This window comes from Passer montanus, unplaced genomic scaffold, assembly GCF_014805655.1.
Source record: "Passer montanus isolate IOZ18808 unplaced genomic scaffold, ASM1480565v1 scaffold35, whole genome shotgun sequence".
Lineage (NCBI taxonomy): Eukaryota > Metazoa > Chordata > Aves > Passeriformes > Passeridae > Passer > Passer montanus.
The window spans coordinates 3,058,041-3,072,642 of record NW_024368263.1 but is presented as its reverse complement, the minus strand read 5'-3'; the positions used below and the strand labels follow the sequence as shown (position 1 = coordinate 3,072,642).

Genomic DNA, 14,602 nt, shown 5'->3' with positions numbered 1-14,602 from the left:
CAGGCAGTCAGCTAGCAAAGCCAGTGGGAGATCTGCACTTGTCTTCTGGGAGTGGTTGGAAAACGAAGCATCAACAGGAGCTTCTGGGGTGTGTCAGACCTGCTGCTCCAAGGCGGGAGCTCACAGGCAGCCCACGAGCCTGAAGAGCTTGCCTGGACAGTCTTCAGACAGGGAAACTGAGGCACGGCAGTGCAAAGCTACAAGAGGGAGTTGTAAAGACCCAAATGGAACCGTGCCATCGCCCCACAGTGTGACAAGTTCGGCCCCACAGCCAGCCTGGCTGCCTTGCAGAGAGGCACACGGGGACAGCAGGGGAAGCACGGAGCAGGGAGCCGTGTCCAGCCACTCCCAGCGCCATCGCTCACCACATGCTGACCTCCAGCAGCTTTGTGCAGCCTCATTAAAGCTAAGCTGAGCCATAATTCATCCAAGCAGGGCAATCCACATGCAGAGCTGGCAGCGACGATTTCCAGTGTTTCAGGCCCCTTTCCAACAGCAGGCGGGTGTCGCTCGCAGCATCGCCTTTCCAGCTCCTCACCTGCTCAGAAAATGGCCTTGGAGCTGCTCCTGGGGCAGCCCAGGAGAGCGGAGGGGATGGCTGCCCAGCCAGGCTGCCCTCTCCGCGGCGGGGACACCCCTGGGGCAAACGCAAGGTTTAAAAGCAGAAGCCGGTGCCAGGCTGCCCGGAGCCCGGGGGCAGCAGGGTGAGCGGGGGTGCCAGGGCAGCCCGGCCCAGCCCGGCCCAGCCCGGCCCAGCCCAGCCCAGCCCAGCCCGGCCCAGCCCAGCCCGGCCCGGCCCAGCCCGGCCCCTCCGCTGCCCGTGCAGCCGCCCAGCGCCACCTAACGTCGCGGCGGCGGGACAAGGACCCCCGGTGCTGCACGGTGCCCTGAGCAGGATCCAGGGCAGCGGCAGCGATGGGCAGGCAGAAAAAACGTGGACACAGGGCTGGGGCTTGGGCTCGTAGGCAGCCGAGCAAAGGGAGCTGGAAGCGCTGAATAAGAATTTGCATGATTGTAACCATCCTCCCTCTGCCCATGAGGCTCAGGCCCCTGTCCCTGCCCTTCACTGACCTTCATCGTCCCATGGTTTTCCCACAGAGCAGCATCAACCCCAGGGCCTTGGCCAAGTTCAGGGTTGAGCAAAGTCACTGAGCTCAGCAAGGACAGGCTCCCGTTAATCTGTTACCACAGCCCAAGAACTACCCTGAAGCATCCTCAGTTTGAACAGCCACGTGCCAGGCTCAGCACAAACACAGTGGCCTTTTCCACAGCTACAAAAGCACCCTGGCATCAACATTCAAGGATATGGGGAAGAAAATCCTGGGGAGGATCCTTCTCCTTCCTTCCCAAAACCCTCAGATCTGGTGCAGCCACAACAACCCCTTTGCTGTCACATTCCTGGCTGGGCTGCCAGCCTGAGCTGCTGTTCCCCGTGGTAGGTGCAGCCCCCTCGCCTGCACACCCTCCCCCTTCCCAAAGCTCTGATTCACCTCGGAACCCAGCACTGATGTAATCTCCTGCTCGAGAGTTCAGCATCAGACTGCATCAGCCACGAGACGTAAGGAGCCACATCACACAAACAGCTGTTCCACAAAAGCTTTATTGCTCGTTTGAGTACGAGTTCCCATTATCACATTTCCTGAGTTTCTTAATGAGCTTTCAAATGAGATTTAAATAGAAAAGTATGGGAGAGAAAAAGGGAAAAATAGGGAGAAGTCAGAGATCTCCGTTCCTTGAGCTGAGACAGAGATGAGGTGAGAGAACAGTACCCTGTGGGCAAGCCCTGAGAGGGGCTGGGCTGAGTGGAGGCTGCCCCAGCCCCATTTCCCCTCTGCCTCCATCACAGCCACTGCCACTGTCACCATTTCCAAAGCCAGGGAGGAGGGGCTGCAATCCTGCAGGGCTCTGGCAGGGAGCAGGGGGGGCTGGGGACAGCCAGGGAAGGGGCCCAGCTGACGCTGCCCCTGCGCCACGGATAAAGGAGATTACAGCTCACGGCTTGTAATCTGGCTTAAAACCTGACACCGTCACCGTAGGCAATCTGGGCTAAGAGAAGCATTTAATAAGCTTCAAAACACACAGACCAAAAAAAAAATAACCCCACCAGTGAAAGGAGAGAAAGAGCTCAAGGCACTGCTTGCACCAGTCAGCGCTGGCAGGTACCAATGGACACGGGGTCCCTCATGATCCTCAACAATGCAATTACATGCTTGTTATCCCAATCTATCCCATAAAACACTGTGGGAAGTAGAAGGCAAATTAACTGGGGGAAGTACAAGGCAAATTAATGCCCTTTTCTGCTTGTGTAGAGTTCACAGAGAGAGCCCCCAGAGCTGCCTTGCCTTGGGACATTGCAGGAGCCTCAGCACTTTGGGGGCTGCTCCAAGGTTAAGGCAGTGGCAGACAAAGAACCCAGACTCAAGTTGTAGGTCCATTTTGGCTTCCCTGGAAGGGTTTCTTTAAAAAAAAAAGGTCATTATTAAAAGATGCCTACTCTGGCATGAATGACAAGGCAACAAACCCATTTGGCTTGTGGCTTTAAGGGGAGGCAGTAAGACACAGGGCAACTTCTCCATGTGACTTGCATGTGGCTGGCCAGGAGTGTCCCAGGTGAACACACACCTCCCTTCACCTGCACTGCATGATTCATTAATGCTTCAAAGACAGACAAGAATCACCCCTGGAAACAGCAGCTGGCTGCAGGGATGTGGGGCCAGCCAACAGCCTCGGGCCTTGAGACTTTGGGAACACAGAGTTCATTGTTACCAGAGAGGCCCCAGTGTCACACACCCCTCCAGAGCCACCAGCAGCCCCAGACACAAGCCCTGTGCTCCCAGGCCCTGCTCATGACCCAGCAGTGTGCCCCAGGATGGCACCACTGGGGCAGTGCCCACCGTGCTGCCCTAGTGCCCGATGATCTGCAGCATCTCCGCAGGGTCCACGATCTTCTCCCGGGGCTTGCCAGCAGCTTTGCCTCTTGCCACTTCAGCAGCATCAATCTTCTCCCAGTCCGAGAAGGAAACAGGACGGACCCCTGGGGTGATGGTGAGACACAGGAGAGAGAACTTAACCAAGTAAGAACAAGCTCAGCCTCAGCTCCCCATTGGCAGGGCCCTGATGTGGCAGCAAAGCTGCCCTTTTCTGACACAGTGTCACAGCTCAGCCTTGCAAAGGAGAAATAATTCCTAACACCAGAAGGAGAGGGGTGGCAGGTTCCAGTCGGCTCGGATCAGTCAGACCTTTGTGAGCCATAACAACAGAGAGCACAAACCACCTCGGGGGACAAAAGGCTTCCAGCTCACTGTTAAACCTCAGACAGTTTAAGAGGCAAAACACACACACACACTTTAATTGAATGTCTTTAAACACAGCTACAGCAAATTACTCTCCTGGGCATTTTAATCTTTCCCCTAACTTGCTTGGAAGGATTACTAGGAAAACCACTCAAGAGCAATAGCTCACTGTCTCTGCAGCTGACACTGACATTTTACCCAAGGTCTGTGCTGCTTTTATTGGCCCTTCCCAGAAAGTGGTCATTAACCTTAGCAATGACACAGATATTTGAGAGAATTCAAGCCCTGTTCTCCCTGGGCTTTGGAACACCAAAACAGCAGAACAATCCATTCCCATGGTTCAGACTCTGCTCCCTCACAGATCCAGGGGGAGTTTGGCTGAGTTGAACCCTCCTGCTGGCTGCTACTGAGCCTTGCACTGACCTCGGCTGTGCAGGATGCTCTCCACAAGCCCAAAGCCTTCTCTGGAGGGGGATATATCCAGCACACCCCCCTGGAGATCCTCCAGCAGAGACTGGGCAGTGTCAAAGCTGTCGTTCATGGTGGTGATGATCACGCCTGTGGGTCCTCTCTTCACCCACCCACTGCAGTACAGACCTGCAAGGGCACAGGGAGCAGCCAGGCTCAGGTCAGCATGTGGCCTTGGACCCTTCTGGCTGCAAGTCCCTGCCCTCTTCCCCACCTTGGTGACGTGAACAGACCCTTAGACAGTGCTGTGACAGGAATTTGTGAACCTACAGATCAGCACTAACCAGCTGCACAGGCTGTGTCACTTTAGTAACACACAGCCCTAAAGAGATGGAGACTGGCCAGCTCTTAACCCCTGTCACTTTAGTAACACACAGCCCTAAAGAGATGGAGACTGGCCAGCTCATTCCCAGAGGCAGCTCATTCCCCCAGTTTCCACTCTCCAAGGTGTGCAATATCCATGCCCTGGGTGAATGAACTTCCCACCCCAAAGCCCCCCAGCCCACCAGCTGTGCTCAGCATGTCCCATGCACATCCCTGTGGATCCAGACCTGGGACTCCCTGCACCCTGCCCGAGCTGTTGGGGATGACCCCGCGCCGGCTGTCGAAGGGCACGGCCGGGTCCAGCGGCAGGCTCCGGTAGCCAATGCTGCTGAGCACCAGCCCACACTCCAGATCCTCCACAGCTCCAGTGGGAACGGCTTTGGCAGAGTCACCCGAGCCCTGAGAGAGGGAGGAAAAGGCTGCTGACCACCACTGCAGAGCAACAGCCCCCTCCAGTGCCCTGTGGCATCTTTGACCCCTGGGTATTTGCTAAAGGCCACTCTGCAGCAGCATCAGGGAAAGAGCTCCCTTTGGAAAAACTCTGCATGGTACCAGAAGCTCTTTTGGTACCAGATTCCCTGAGAGCCTGCCAGAGGCCACTCCAGCCAGGCAGGGCACAGAGAGCTGTCTCTGGGGAGATTCCCAGTGTCCTGCTCCAGCCTCCCAGGCCCCGGTACCTCCAGGCGGGTCAGGGCCATGCGGACGCCCCTGGCCCTCCTCCCATCAGCACTGGGCAGCACTTCCTGGGGGCTGCGCTGGAACTTCAGCCCCCACTCCCTGGGGGCTGCTGCCCCTGCTGCTGCTGCCCCTGCTGCTGCCTGCATCTCCACTGGCTGCTCCAGGGCTGTTTTGATCATCAGCTCAGTCAGTCGCTTCCTGGGCCTGGGAGCATCTAGGAAAAGAGAGAAATCTTCACAACAGGAATCAGCAAAAGCCCCTTGAGACACAGCACTGGGCCAAGGCCGTGTCAGGGCAGTGTCAGTATGTGAGTCTGTCATGTTGGTGGGAGCCTGACACCTTTGAGATGACAAACTGCAAGTCAAAGTGACCAGAGGACCTCCTGAGGCTTGAGGCCAGTGGGACACACAAATCAAAGTCTGCAATTTCCTGTCTTGCTGGTGCTTGGATGCAGCAGCCCATGGAGAAAAGCAGGTCTCTGGACACCCTTGAACTCAGTGTTTTCTTTTTAGGTCTACAGGAAGCTCTTAAATCAACAGCCTTGGGATCTCCCCTGCAAGGTTCCCTCAGCCCTCCTGAGCCTCCTGCCCTCATCACTCAGTGTGAGCACTAAGTGGCTGCACAAACAGAGATACACAGTGCTCCCTTATCTTGGTGCCTCCTGGCACTCTGAGGACATGACACACCATGGTAACTGAGCCTTCATGAGCCTGGCATTAAGTACAGGACAAGAGTGTCTCTGATGTGCACTCTGGGCACCTGCAGATCACCTGCCAAGGTGAGTCCCTGTCTGGAGGAGCACGGCACACCTCCCTCACCTTTGACAGCACTTTCGAGGCCTGTGAAGTCAGCAGGGTCCAGGACAGCTCTGGCACCAGGCAGGTTTATCATCTCCCGCAGCTCCTGGGAATTGTGGACAGGAAAATGTTACCTGCAGCAGAGAGAGGACAGCCCCAAAGCCCTAGGAGCCAGGAAATGGGTGCAGGAAGGAGGATGGCTGGGATCCACACTCACCCCCAAACCACCACTCCCCACCAGGGACAGTTTGGGGCTCAGCTCTGGGAAACAGCAGCACCTCCAGCCTCACCTTGATGGTGAAAGCAACTTGGAGAGGTCCCCTCCTCCCAACCAGCCAGACACGCTTCACCTTGCTGCAGGCAAGAGCTGCCAGGGAGCTGTCAGTGATGTCTGTCTTCTGCAAAACAGAGACAGCAGAGTGGGATGAGGGCAGATCTGGAGGGAGCTGGGGGGAAGGCACAGCCTCTGAAGGTGAAAAATCAGCAGAAAAGCTGTCTGTGCATGCAGAGAGCCCGGGAAACAAGTCATCGCCCTTTGCACAGAGCTATTTGCACAGCTGGTCCCTCATCACTGAATGTTCTTTCTGAGGCCATAATGCACCAGAGGTAACGAGCCAGCACCCCGTGACTGCCTCGGGGGATCCACCCAGCAGCTTCACCTTGGGGCTAACACAGCAAAGCCTTCAGTGCTCTGAGCTGCCTGCAGATGCTGCTGGGGAACTTCCCAGCTCAGGATATACAGGCTCTGGATGAAACCTGCTGCAAACCACAGCTCAAATCACCCTGTCTGCCCCAGACAGCTCCAGCACAAGCATGGCCAGGCCTCACCCTGGCGTTGGCACCTCACAGAAATCCTGTGCTCTGTTCCAATCATGTCTGCTTATCTAGACTGCAAGATCTTTTCCAGAATAAACACGATGAGAGAGACACAAGGTAACCAGGACAAACCATTCCAGACCAATATTGCTATCAGGGAACCACCTGCCCACCCTGGCACTCACACCAGTGCCATGTCTTCTGCAGCACTGCTCCCAGCTGGCTTGAGTCACTGGTTGGCAGTGTCTCCAAGTTTGGGGGCTTTTAAAATTTAATTTAGATATTAATACAGGAAGTTGCTGCACAGCTGTAACAAACCTTGTGGCATTTCTCCCAGAGGGAACGCCTTGCTGCCAACATCTGGGGCAGCAGCTGTATGGAGCAGCTGGTGCACACCAGCTCCCAGCTGTCTGTAGGGATGAGGTCCACCACTCTGCCCAGTGCCACCAGCTGGAGCCAGGCTGCTGCCCTCAGCTCCAGCAGAAAAAGATAACCACCAACAGAAGTTTCTGGTTTGGTGGCAGAAGAGAGAAAGTGACCCCTCTTTTGCTTTGCTCAATTTGCAACTTTCTGGATGCCAGCAGAGCAATCCAGAGCCCTCTGCAGCATCATGACCGCCTTGGATCACTCCTGCAGCACTGCTCCCAGCTGGCTTGAGTCACTGGTTGGCAGTGTCTCCAAGTTTGGGGGCTTTTAAAATTTAATTTAGATATTAATACAGGAAGTTGCTGCACAGCTGTAACAAACCTTGTGGCATTTCTCCCAGAGGGAACGCCTTGCTGCCAACATCTGGGGCAGCAGCTGTATGGAGCAGCTGGTGCACACCAGCTCCCAGCTGTCTGTAGGGATGAGGCCCACCACTCTGCCCAGTGCCACCAGCTGGAGCCAGGCTGCTGTCCTCAGCTCCAGCAGAAAAAGATAACCACCAACAGAAGTTTCTGGTTTGGTGGCAGAAGAGAGAAAGTGACCCCTCTTTTGCTTTGCTCAATTTGCAACTTTCTGGATGCCAGCAGAGCAATCCAGAGCCCTCTGCAGCATCATGGCCACAGCCTTGGATCACTCTCTACAGACTGTGAATCCATGGGTGCACCTGAGAGGCAGCAGCCCGGGAAAGACAGACTGTGAATCCATGGGTGCACCTGAGAGGCAGCAGCCTTCCCCAGGGAAATGTCCCAAAAACAGAGCAATGTGAGGTTTTATCTGAGATGGGTGGGAGCCAGCAGCCACCCAGCAGGGAGGGAATTCAGGGCTGCCCTCACGGGGCAGAGCAGCCACCACTCACCCTGAGGAGCTGCAGTGGGGACAGCAGGATGCGGGCAATGTCCAGTGCCACGTTGCCATGGCCCAGAATCAGCGCTGTCTCACAGCTCAGGTCAGGCTTCAGCTGTGGGGAGAGAGCCAGCTGTGACTGAATCCACATGGCCTCCACTATGTCCAGCCCTTCAGACCCGCTCCTACCACCCAAATTCCTTTTCACCCTGATTTGCCCCAAAAAGAGGCGATGCAGATTGGGAAACTCCACACCAGCCTCCTCCCCAAGCAGACACAGCAACAGCTGCTCCAGGCACCCTCTTCCCACCTTCCTTGCCCTCCTGGGGGCAGAAGCTGTTTTGGCCAAAAAGCCTCCCCAGGAAGGAGAGCATCACCCCTGCATGTTCCCATCTAGCCCTGCCAAAATGTGCTGCCAACTAATCCACTCTCACTGATGTGCAAATTGTTCACATTTCTACCATCTAAGAAGGATTTAACATGGCTCCTGCTAATCTCTTCCAATTGCAGGCCTTTCAGGACTTAATCTGGAGTTGAATGCCTGCATTGGGATGGAAAGAAGGATGGGAGGAAGGGCAGGGAAGCACAGGGCCATACTCACGTCCTGGTTCTCAGGCAGCCCGTTGTACCAGCCCACAAAGGCTCGGGCTGAGTAAACACCAGGGAGGTTCTCCCCTGGGATCCCCAGGACCCGGTTGTCTTCAGCACCATAACTCTGAGGAGGGAGCAGACACAGTCAGAGATGTCACAATGTGCAGGCTTTGACACTAAAACACAAATCTCCCCTTCCAGCTGCTGCCAGGGTCACTGTATGGCTGTGATATCCCCTCCCAAGGGTTGAGATACTTGGTGGAAGGGCTAAACACAGCCCAAGCACAGGGGCTTCATCCACCTCCTCATCCTGGGCTCCAGAGCCAAATCTGACGTCCTTGGTCCAAGGCACAGCATGACAAGCTGAGGACTGAGCAGCAAGGACAAGTCCATGGCAGGCTAAAATAAGCACTGGCCAGCACAGGGAGAGGTTTCAGAGACCTCCACTTGTTGCCAAGCTCAGCACATGCCCCTTGCACGGGGCTTTGGACAAGCCTGGGAGCACCAGAGCTGTCCCAAGGCTGGGCAGAGTTTCCCACGGTAACAAAGCACCCAGAAACACCTCACCCAAACACTCTCCCCGAGCTCCCAGTGCAGAATAACCCCTCAGCCCTTTCCCAGGAGTCTGGGACGCTGAGGTTGGGTACCCACCAGCACCACGGCGTGGTAGGCCTGCTGCAGCTCCGGCAGGGTCACGTCCCGGCCCACGGTGACGTTCCCGTAGAAGGCGCAGCGCTCCGAGCGCGCCGTCTGCGTGAAGGTGTTGGTCACGTTCTGCAGAGACCACAGAGCTGGGCTTACACCCACAGCCAGGGCTGAGTCCTGCTGCTGACAGGAGACCCCTGTGCCTGTCCCCTGCAGCCTTGAGATGCTTCACTGCCTCCTCCCAATCAAGTTATTGTGACTCTTATCTAGCGACAGCCAGAGATAACTCACGGGGAGATAAGCACAGCTGTGACTTGGCACTCTCTCCACCACCCTTGGTGAAAGGAAAATTCATATTTTGTACCCACCTGGGGAGGACAGGACCTGCCCAGTACATTCAGCCCCTCAGAATAAACCCCAGTGCAGGGGAAAACTCCTTCCCAAAAGTGAGGTTTGCAGCCCACCTGGTCCCCTCTGCTGGCATCTCATCTCAACCCTTCCTGAAAGGCCCTTCCTCGAGAGAGGATGCAGGGCAGGATGGCATCCAGGCCTGCTTCTTCTGAGTGATCAGGGCTACACAGCAAAACCACCACTCCCAGCCCTGCAGCCACAGATGGACTCAGACTGGGGACAGGACAGACAGCACCTTAACAGCTGGGGCAGGGTCTGAGTGTGTCCATTCCTCCTCTCTGACACAAAGGCATCCAGGCATTTTGGTCTTTGGATCTCCAGGGATTAGAGGAAACCATTGCAAGATATTGCTGTGCCTGGATCTCCTGTGTCCTACCCTTGCAACCACCTCCACTCCAGCTCAGATACAGCAGACACTCCTGGGAAGCACTCACAAAGGAAAATGGTTGGGAAATCCTTGTTTTAGCTTTTCCTTGCCCAGAAAGGAAACTCCACGGCCCCCATTTGGAGATCTGTGTGTTCCCAGAACAGGTACTGACTGCAAACAGCAGCAGCAATGAGCAGCCCAGGGACACAGAAACCCATCTGTGCTGCTTGGCCTTGCTCCAGACCAGGCTGACCAGCACTTCCCATCCCAATCCCCCAGTTCTGGCCCTCTGTCCCGAGCCCTTATGCCAGGTGTCCCATGCCACCATGGCCTCAGCATGGACAAGGAGGAGATCTGGACCTCTCTGTCCTGCCAGCTCCGTGCCACAGAGAGCCTGGCACGCCAGGAAGGACAGAGACCAGCTCAGCAGCACCCACCACTGTCCCCACGCTCACCCACCCGGGCCAGGGCAGCGAGGCAGCACCAACCTTCACCTCAGGGTGGTCTGGGGCCACTCCAAAGCGCACGAGCCCGAAGGGGACGGGCAGCTTCTCGTAGATGTCCACCAGGGCCCCGCCGTGGTGCTGAGGGAGAAGGAATGCACAGCTGGGATGGGGACAGAGGGGTCACGGGAGCCTAGCAACACCCCTCTGCAGCTGGGGCAAACACGGGGCACGAGGATGGGCTGCAGCAGCCAGACACTGCCTCTTCCAGACTTTTCCATCAGCAGCATGATGCTGCAGCTGTTACTGCCAGCACTGAGTGACCCCAACCACCACCGGGTCCATCCTGGGGCTCCATCTCCCTACCCAGACCCGAGCTCCTTTTCCACACCAACCTGGGTGGTTCAATACCTGGGGGGCTGATCAGAGAGCCCCCACAGCAGCTGGGAAGCAGCCAGCACAGCACCCTGGGTGCTGGGGGACCTGCCAGGCATCTCCCAGCCCCCAGCAGAGATGGCCATGCCCTGGGATGAGCCACCTCAGGGTCACAGCCTCACACAGAATCTTGGCTGCAAGGCTTTGGTTATCTTGTATTTTGAGTCGGCCTCTTCCCCAGATTAAGCAGCCCTGAAATTTGTCCCTGAGGCTTAGTAACAGCTATTTTCCAACACGTTCCAGAGACACAGCATGGTTTAATGATGGGGTTAAGCTGCTGGATCTCTGGAGGGTGCCAGTAGCCCAGTTCTGTGTTCAGCTCTCATTTCCCAACAGACCTGAGTGCCCAGAGCACTGAAATTTGCAGACACAAGGTAAAGCATCACCCATGTGTCTTAATTCTACGGGGGGGGAGGAGGGAGGTGACACAACCACTTTAAACACACAGTTGATGTCACTCCTGCTGGGTGACAACAGCTTTGAGCGAGGCAGATTCCTGCTGACTATTTGATTCTAGAAAAGTCACTTGGGATGAACTCACAGCAGCCAACCTAATCCCTGAAGGGACGACCCAGGGGCAGGGCAGGGATGAAAGCAGGGATGAAAGACGACCCCAAGCACAGAGGCCCAGAAGGACCTTGTGGGGTCTGGGCAGCCCCAAGCAGCCCCCCAACAACAGCGACCCGGCTGGAGCAGGGCCGGGAGCCCACCAAGCCACCCCAGAGCCTGCTGGGAGCCAGGCAGGGCGGAGATGCCTCGCTCGGAGGGCAGGTCGCACCGCGGTACCTTGAGGATGTGCTGAGCCGTGTAGAAGCCGGCGGGGCCGCTGCCCACCACGCAGACCCGAGGCGCCGGGGCGGCCGAGGACAGGCACCGCCGCAGACCTGCAGGGGACAACGACAGGCAGGCCGTGAGGCCACGCGAGCCTGCACGGCCCCTGCACGGCCCCTCCCGCAGCCCACCGAGGCACCCACCGAGCGCGGCCCGGGCCGCGGCCATGGCCGAGCGGAGCGGAGCGGGGCCGGCCCTTCTGCACCGCACCGGGCAGGCGGGCACGCCGCGGGCTGAGCACGGCGGCCTCGGCGCTTGGGGCCGGGCCGGGGCCGGCAACTGCTCCACAGCCCCAGAACCGAGAGCGCCGAAGCCGCGCACCGGGGTCCTGAGGGCCCTCACGGCGCCGGGGGCGGAGCAGGGACCTGAGGGGCCGCAGCCCCGGGGGTGGAGCACGGGCCTGAGGGGCCCGCGGGTGGAGCACGGGCCTGAGGGGCCGCAGCCCCGGGGGTGGAGCACGGGCCTGAGGGGCCCTCAGAGCCCCGGGGGTGGAGCACGGGCCTGAGGGGCCCTCAGAGCCCCGCGGGTGGAGTACGGGCCTCAGGGCCCGCAGCCCCGGCGCTCCCGCTCCGCTCCCGCCGCCCTCGCGTCTCCCCGGGCCGCGTTCCGCTGCCGCCGCCGGGCCCCGCCCCTCCTCCTCACTGACCAATCGTGAGGCGTCACTGCGCCTTGTTTAGCATAACTCCTCCTCCCGCCGCCGCTAGGCCCCGCCTCTTCGCCGCACCGACCAATCGTGAGGCGTCACTGGGCCTTGTTTAGCATAACCCCTGGCCCCGCCCCCGCGCCGGCAGCCAATGGTAGCTCGCCGTTTCCACCGCGGCTGACCGGAAGCGCGGGGTTACCATAGAGAGGCGGGAAGGAAGGGCCGCCTGGCGGCCGTTCGCGCCGCGCTCTCTGTGGTGAGGCGGGCGCGGTGCCGGGCGCTCTCATCATCATCATCATCATCATCATCATCATCATCATCAATGGTGCTAATTGCGCCCCTGCATCGCCCAAAAAGCGCCCAGCTGCCGAGCTCCGCCGGGGAAAGCGAACCTGTGAAAAGTTATTATATCAATAATATAATAATATTATTAATATGATAATATTAAATTAATAATATATATAATATTTATATATATATAAGTTATAAGCATATTATATGGCTCTACGCAGATATTTACACATTAAGTTGTGTTGAGTAGTGCTGTGTTAACATTTTAATACTGTGGTAAATGTAGTTTCATAGCAAAAAGGTAACTTTTGTAGTTAAAATAAGTTTACTATTTTTATAACCATTTTATTACTATTAAACTTTTAAATTTTCAACAACAAGTGATTGGCGTTTTCCACAAACCTCACACTGATTTCAGCCACGGGCTGCACAGCGACCCAGCTCTGGCATGGAGAAACCCCAGCGTGCTTCGATAAAAAGTGAAATATTAATGCCAGAGGAGTGGATAAATGATGCTGACAGGACTCCTGCCCCAGCCTCCCCACGGCCTCTGCTTTATTTCCCCCTTCATCCCCATCACACGTTCAGTGCTGGTGCTCTCACTCCCTGCAGGAGCACCCGTCCCTCTCGGTTCAGCCCCAGACAGAAACACCAGCCCAGCAGACATCCAAAACCCGGCCAGATGCCAGAGCAGGCAGGCCTTGATGGGCTCTGTAAATGAAATTAGGAGCGTGAGGAGTTTACAGCCAGCAGCCGCTGGTGATATGGATGATAAAACTCACACACTCCTTCTCCCGGCCTTGGGGACGGGTTGGTGGCTTTCTGGAGATGGCAGCTGGCTCTGGGCCTCCCCCTGCCAGGGGACTGCTGAGGAGCAGGGATTCCAGCAGCTCCAAACCCCTAGCTCAGCAGCCCTCACTGAGCTGAAGGCTCCAAATGTCACCACAGAGGTCACCCACAGAAGCAGCTGGTTTAAATTCGGGGGGTTCCAAGCACATCCGTCAGAATCCTCCTTTTTTTTTTCCCCCAAATTCTCCCTTTCCCACATTAAGTTCTGTATCCACCAGTTAATAAATAAATTAAATATTTATTTATTATATTTAATAAATAGATATTAAATAATAATATATTATTATTTACTATATATTTTGTATTATTAATAATATTATTATTTACTATATATTTTGTATTATTAATAATATTATTAATAATATATTATTATTTAGTATATATTTATTAAATATAATAAATTTATAAATCCATCCCTTTCCCAAATCACAGGCTGTCTCCTGCTGGCTGAGGGACCTGCAAACACTTGCCTTCAGCTGGCATGGCCTTAAACAACACCCACAAAATCCAGCTGGGAAAAAAGCTGCTGCTCTGACCAGTGCCTGGGAACACTTTGGGGCTGGATCTCCTTGCAGCAGAGAGGGCAAAAGAGCATTTTGTGCCCACAAACAGGAACATGTGAGGTTAAGATCATCCCACCTGATCCAAAAAGCACCTCTGAACCAAAAGCACCTCTAATGCTCCCTTGTGTCCTTGCTGGAGCTGGGAATGCCCATAATTTGTCACATTTATCTTGTCTCTGATGCTCAGTTGGGGTTAACTGGGGAAGGGGGGAGGGTCTCAGCCCCCCCAGAGCATCCAGGCCATTTGCTCTGGCCACACCTGCAGGCCCAGCCTCAGCCCTGCTCAGAGGATGGGAATTTGCCCTTTTTGTTTCACAGTGTCCTGGATCCATGACCCACACGGCCTGGACAGAGGTGGCAATGCCAGCCCCTGGACCCCAGCCCGGGGTAAATCAATAATTCCACATTTCTGACGCCAAAGGGGTCACGCTGGGCAGATCCAGGAGCACTGCTCCTTGTCCTGGGCTGGATCCTCTGCTCAGGGATGCCATGGAGCACGGCATGGCCACCCCAGCTGCAGCTCCACACTTCTCAGGAGCAGGGCACAGCATCCTTGAGCATCCTTGAGCCTCACAAATCCTCAGTGTGGCACTGCTGGGGTCCAGCCCGGGTGGGAGGACAGCTCACAGAGCAAACCCCAGGCTGGGAGCAAAGGCACACTGCTCCCAGCCTGGCCACCTGCCTCTTCTGCTGCCTCTCCCCACCGTGACCCTGGATGTTATCTGAACCAAAAACTGGACTGTGCAATGCTGGGGACACTTTCCCAATGGAATGAGAGCACGGACCTGCCCTGGCATCCCCTCCAGCCGGGGCACTGCTCAGAGCCCACGGTTTGAACACACCCCGCACCTCAGAGCAGCAAGTAAGGGCATGACCAGAGCGACAGGA

At 56.3% G+C, this 14,602-nt stretch overlaps 1 protein-coding gene across 1 annotated transcript; it reads right to left on the bottom strand.

Annotated features, from left to right (window-relative positions):
• Positions 1-1,581: 1,581 nt before the first annotated feature.
• On the bottom strand, positions 1,582-12,002 carry FDXR (ferredoxin reductase). Its single transcript, XM_039716303.1, has 12 exons — positions 11,512-12,002; positions 11,324-11,421; positions 10,148-10,243; positions 8,888-9,010; positions 8,247-8,360; positions 7,659-7,760; positions 5,851-5,958; positions 5,582-5,666; positions 4,763-4,977; positions 4,313-4,484; positions 3,717-3,890; positions 1,582-3,034 (listed from the first exon to the last, which is right to left on the bottom strand). The coding sequence occupies exons 1-12, from the start codon at positions 11,534-11,536 to the stop codon at positions 2,904-2,906; spliced, it is 1,443 nt and encodes a 480-aa protein (XP_039572237.1). The 5' UTR covers positions 11,537-12,002; the 3' UTR covers positions 1,582-2,903.
• Between the last annotated feature and the right edge of the window lie 2,600 nt (positions 12,003-14,602).

Coding starts and splice junctions, on each gene's coding strand:
- FDXR (XM_039716303.1), bottom strand. CDS start 11,536: ATGGCCGCGGCCCGGGCCGCGCTCG. Junction 10,244..11,323: donor CGGCTCAGCACATCCTCAAG/GTACCGCGGTGC, acceptor CTTCTCCCTCAG/CACCACGGCGGGGCCCTGGT. Junction 7,761..8,246: donor GGCTGCCTGAGAACCAGGAC/GTGAGTATGGCC, acceptor CTCTCCCCACAG/CTGAAGCCTGACCTGAGCTG.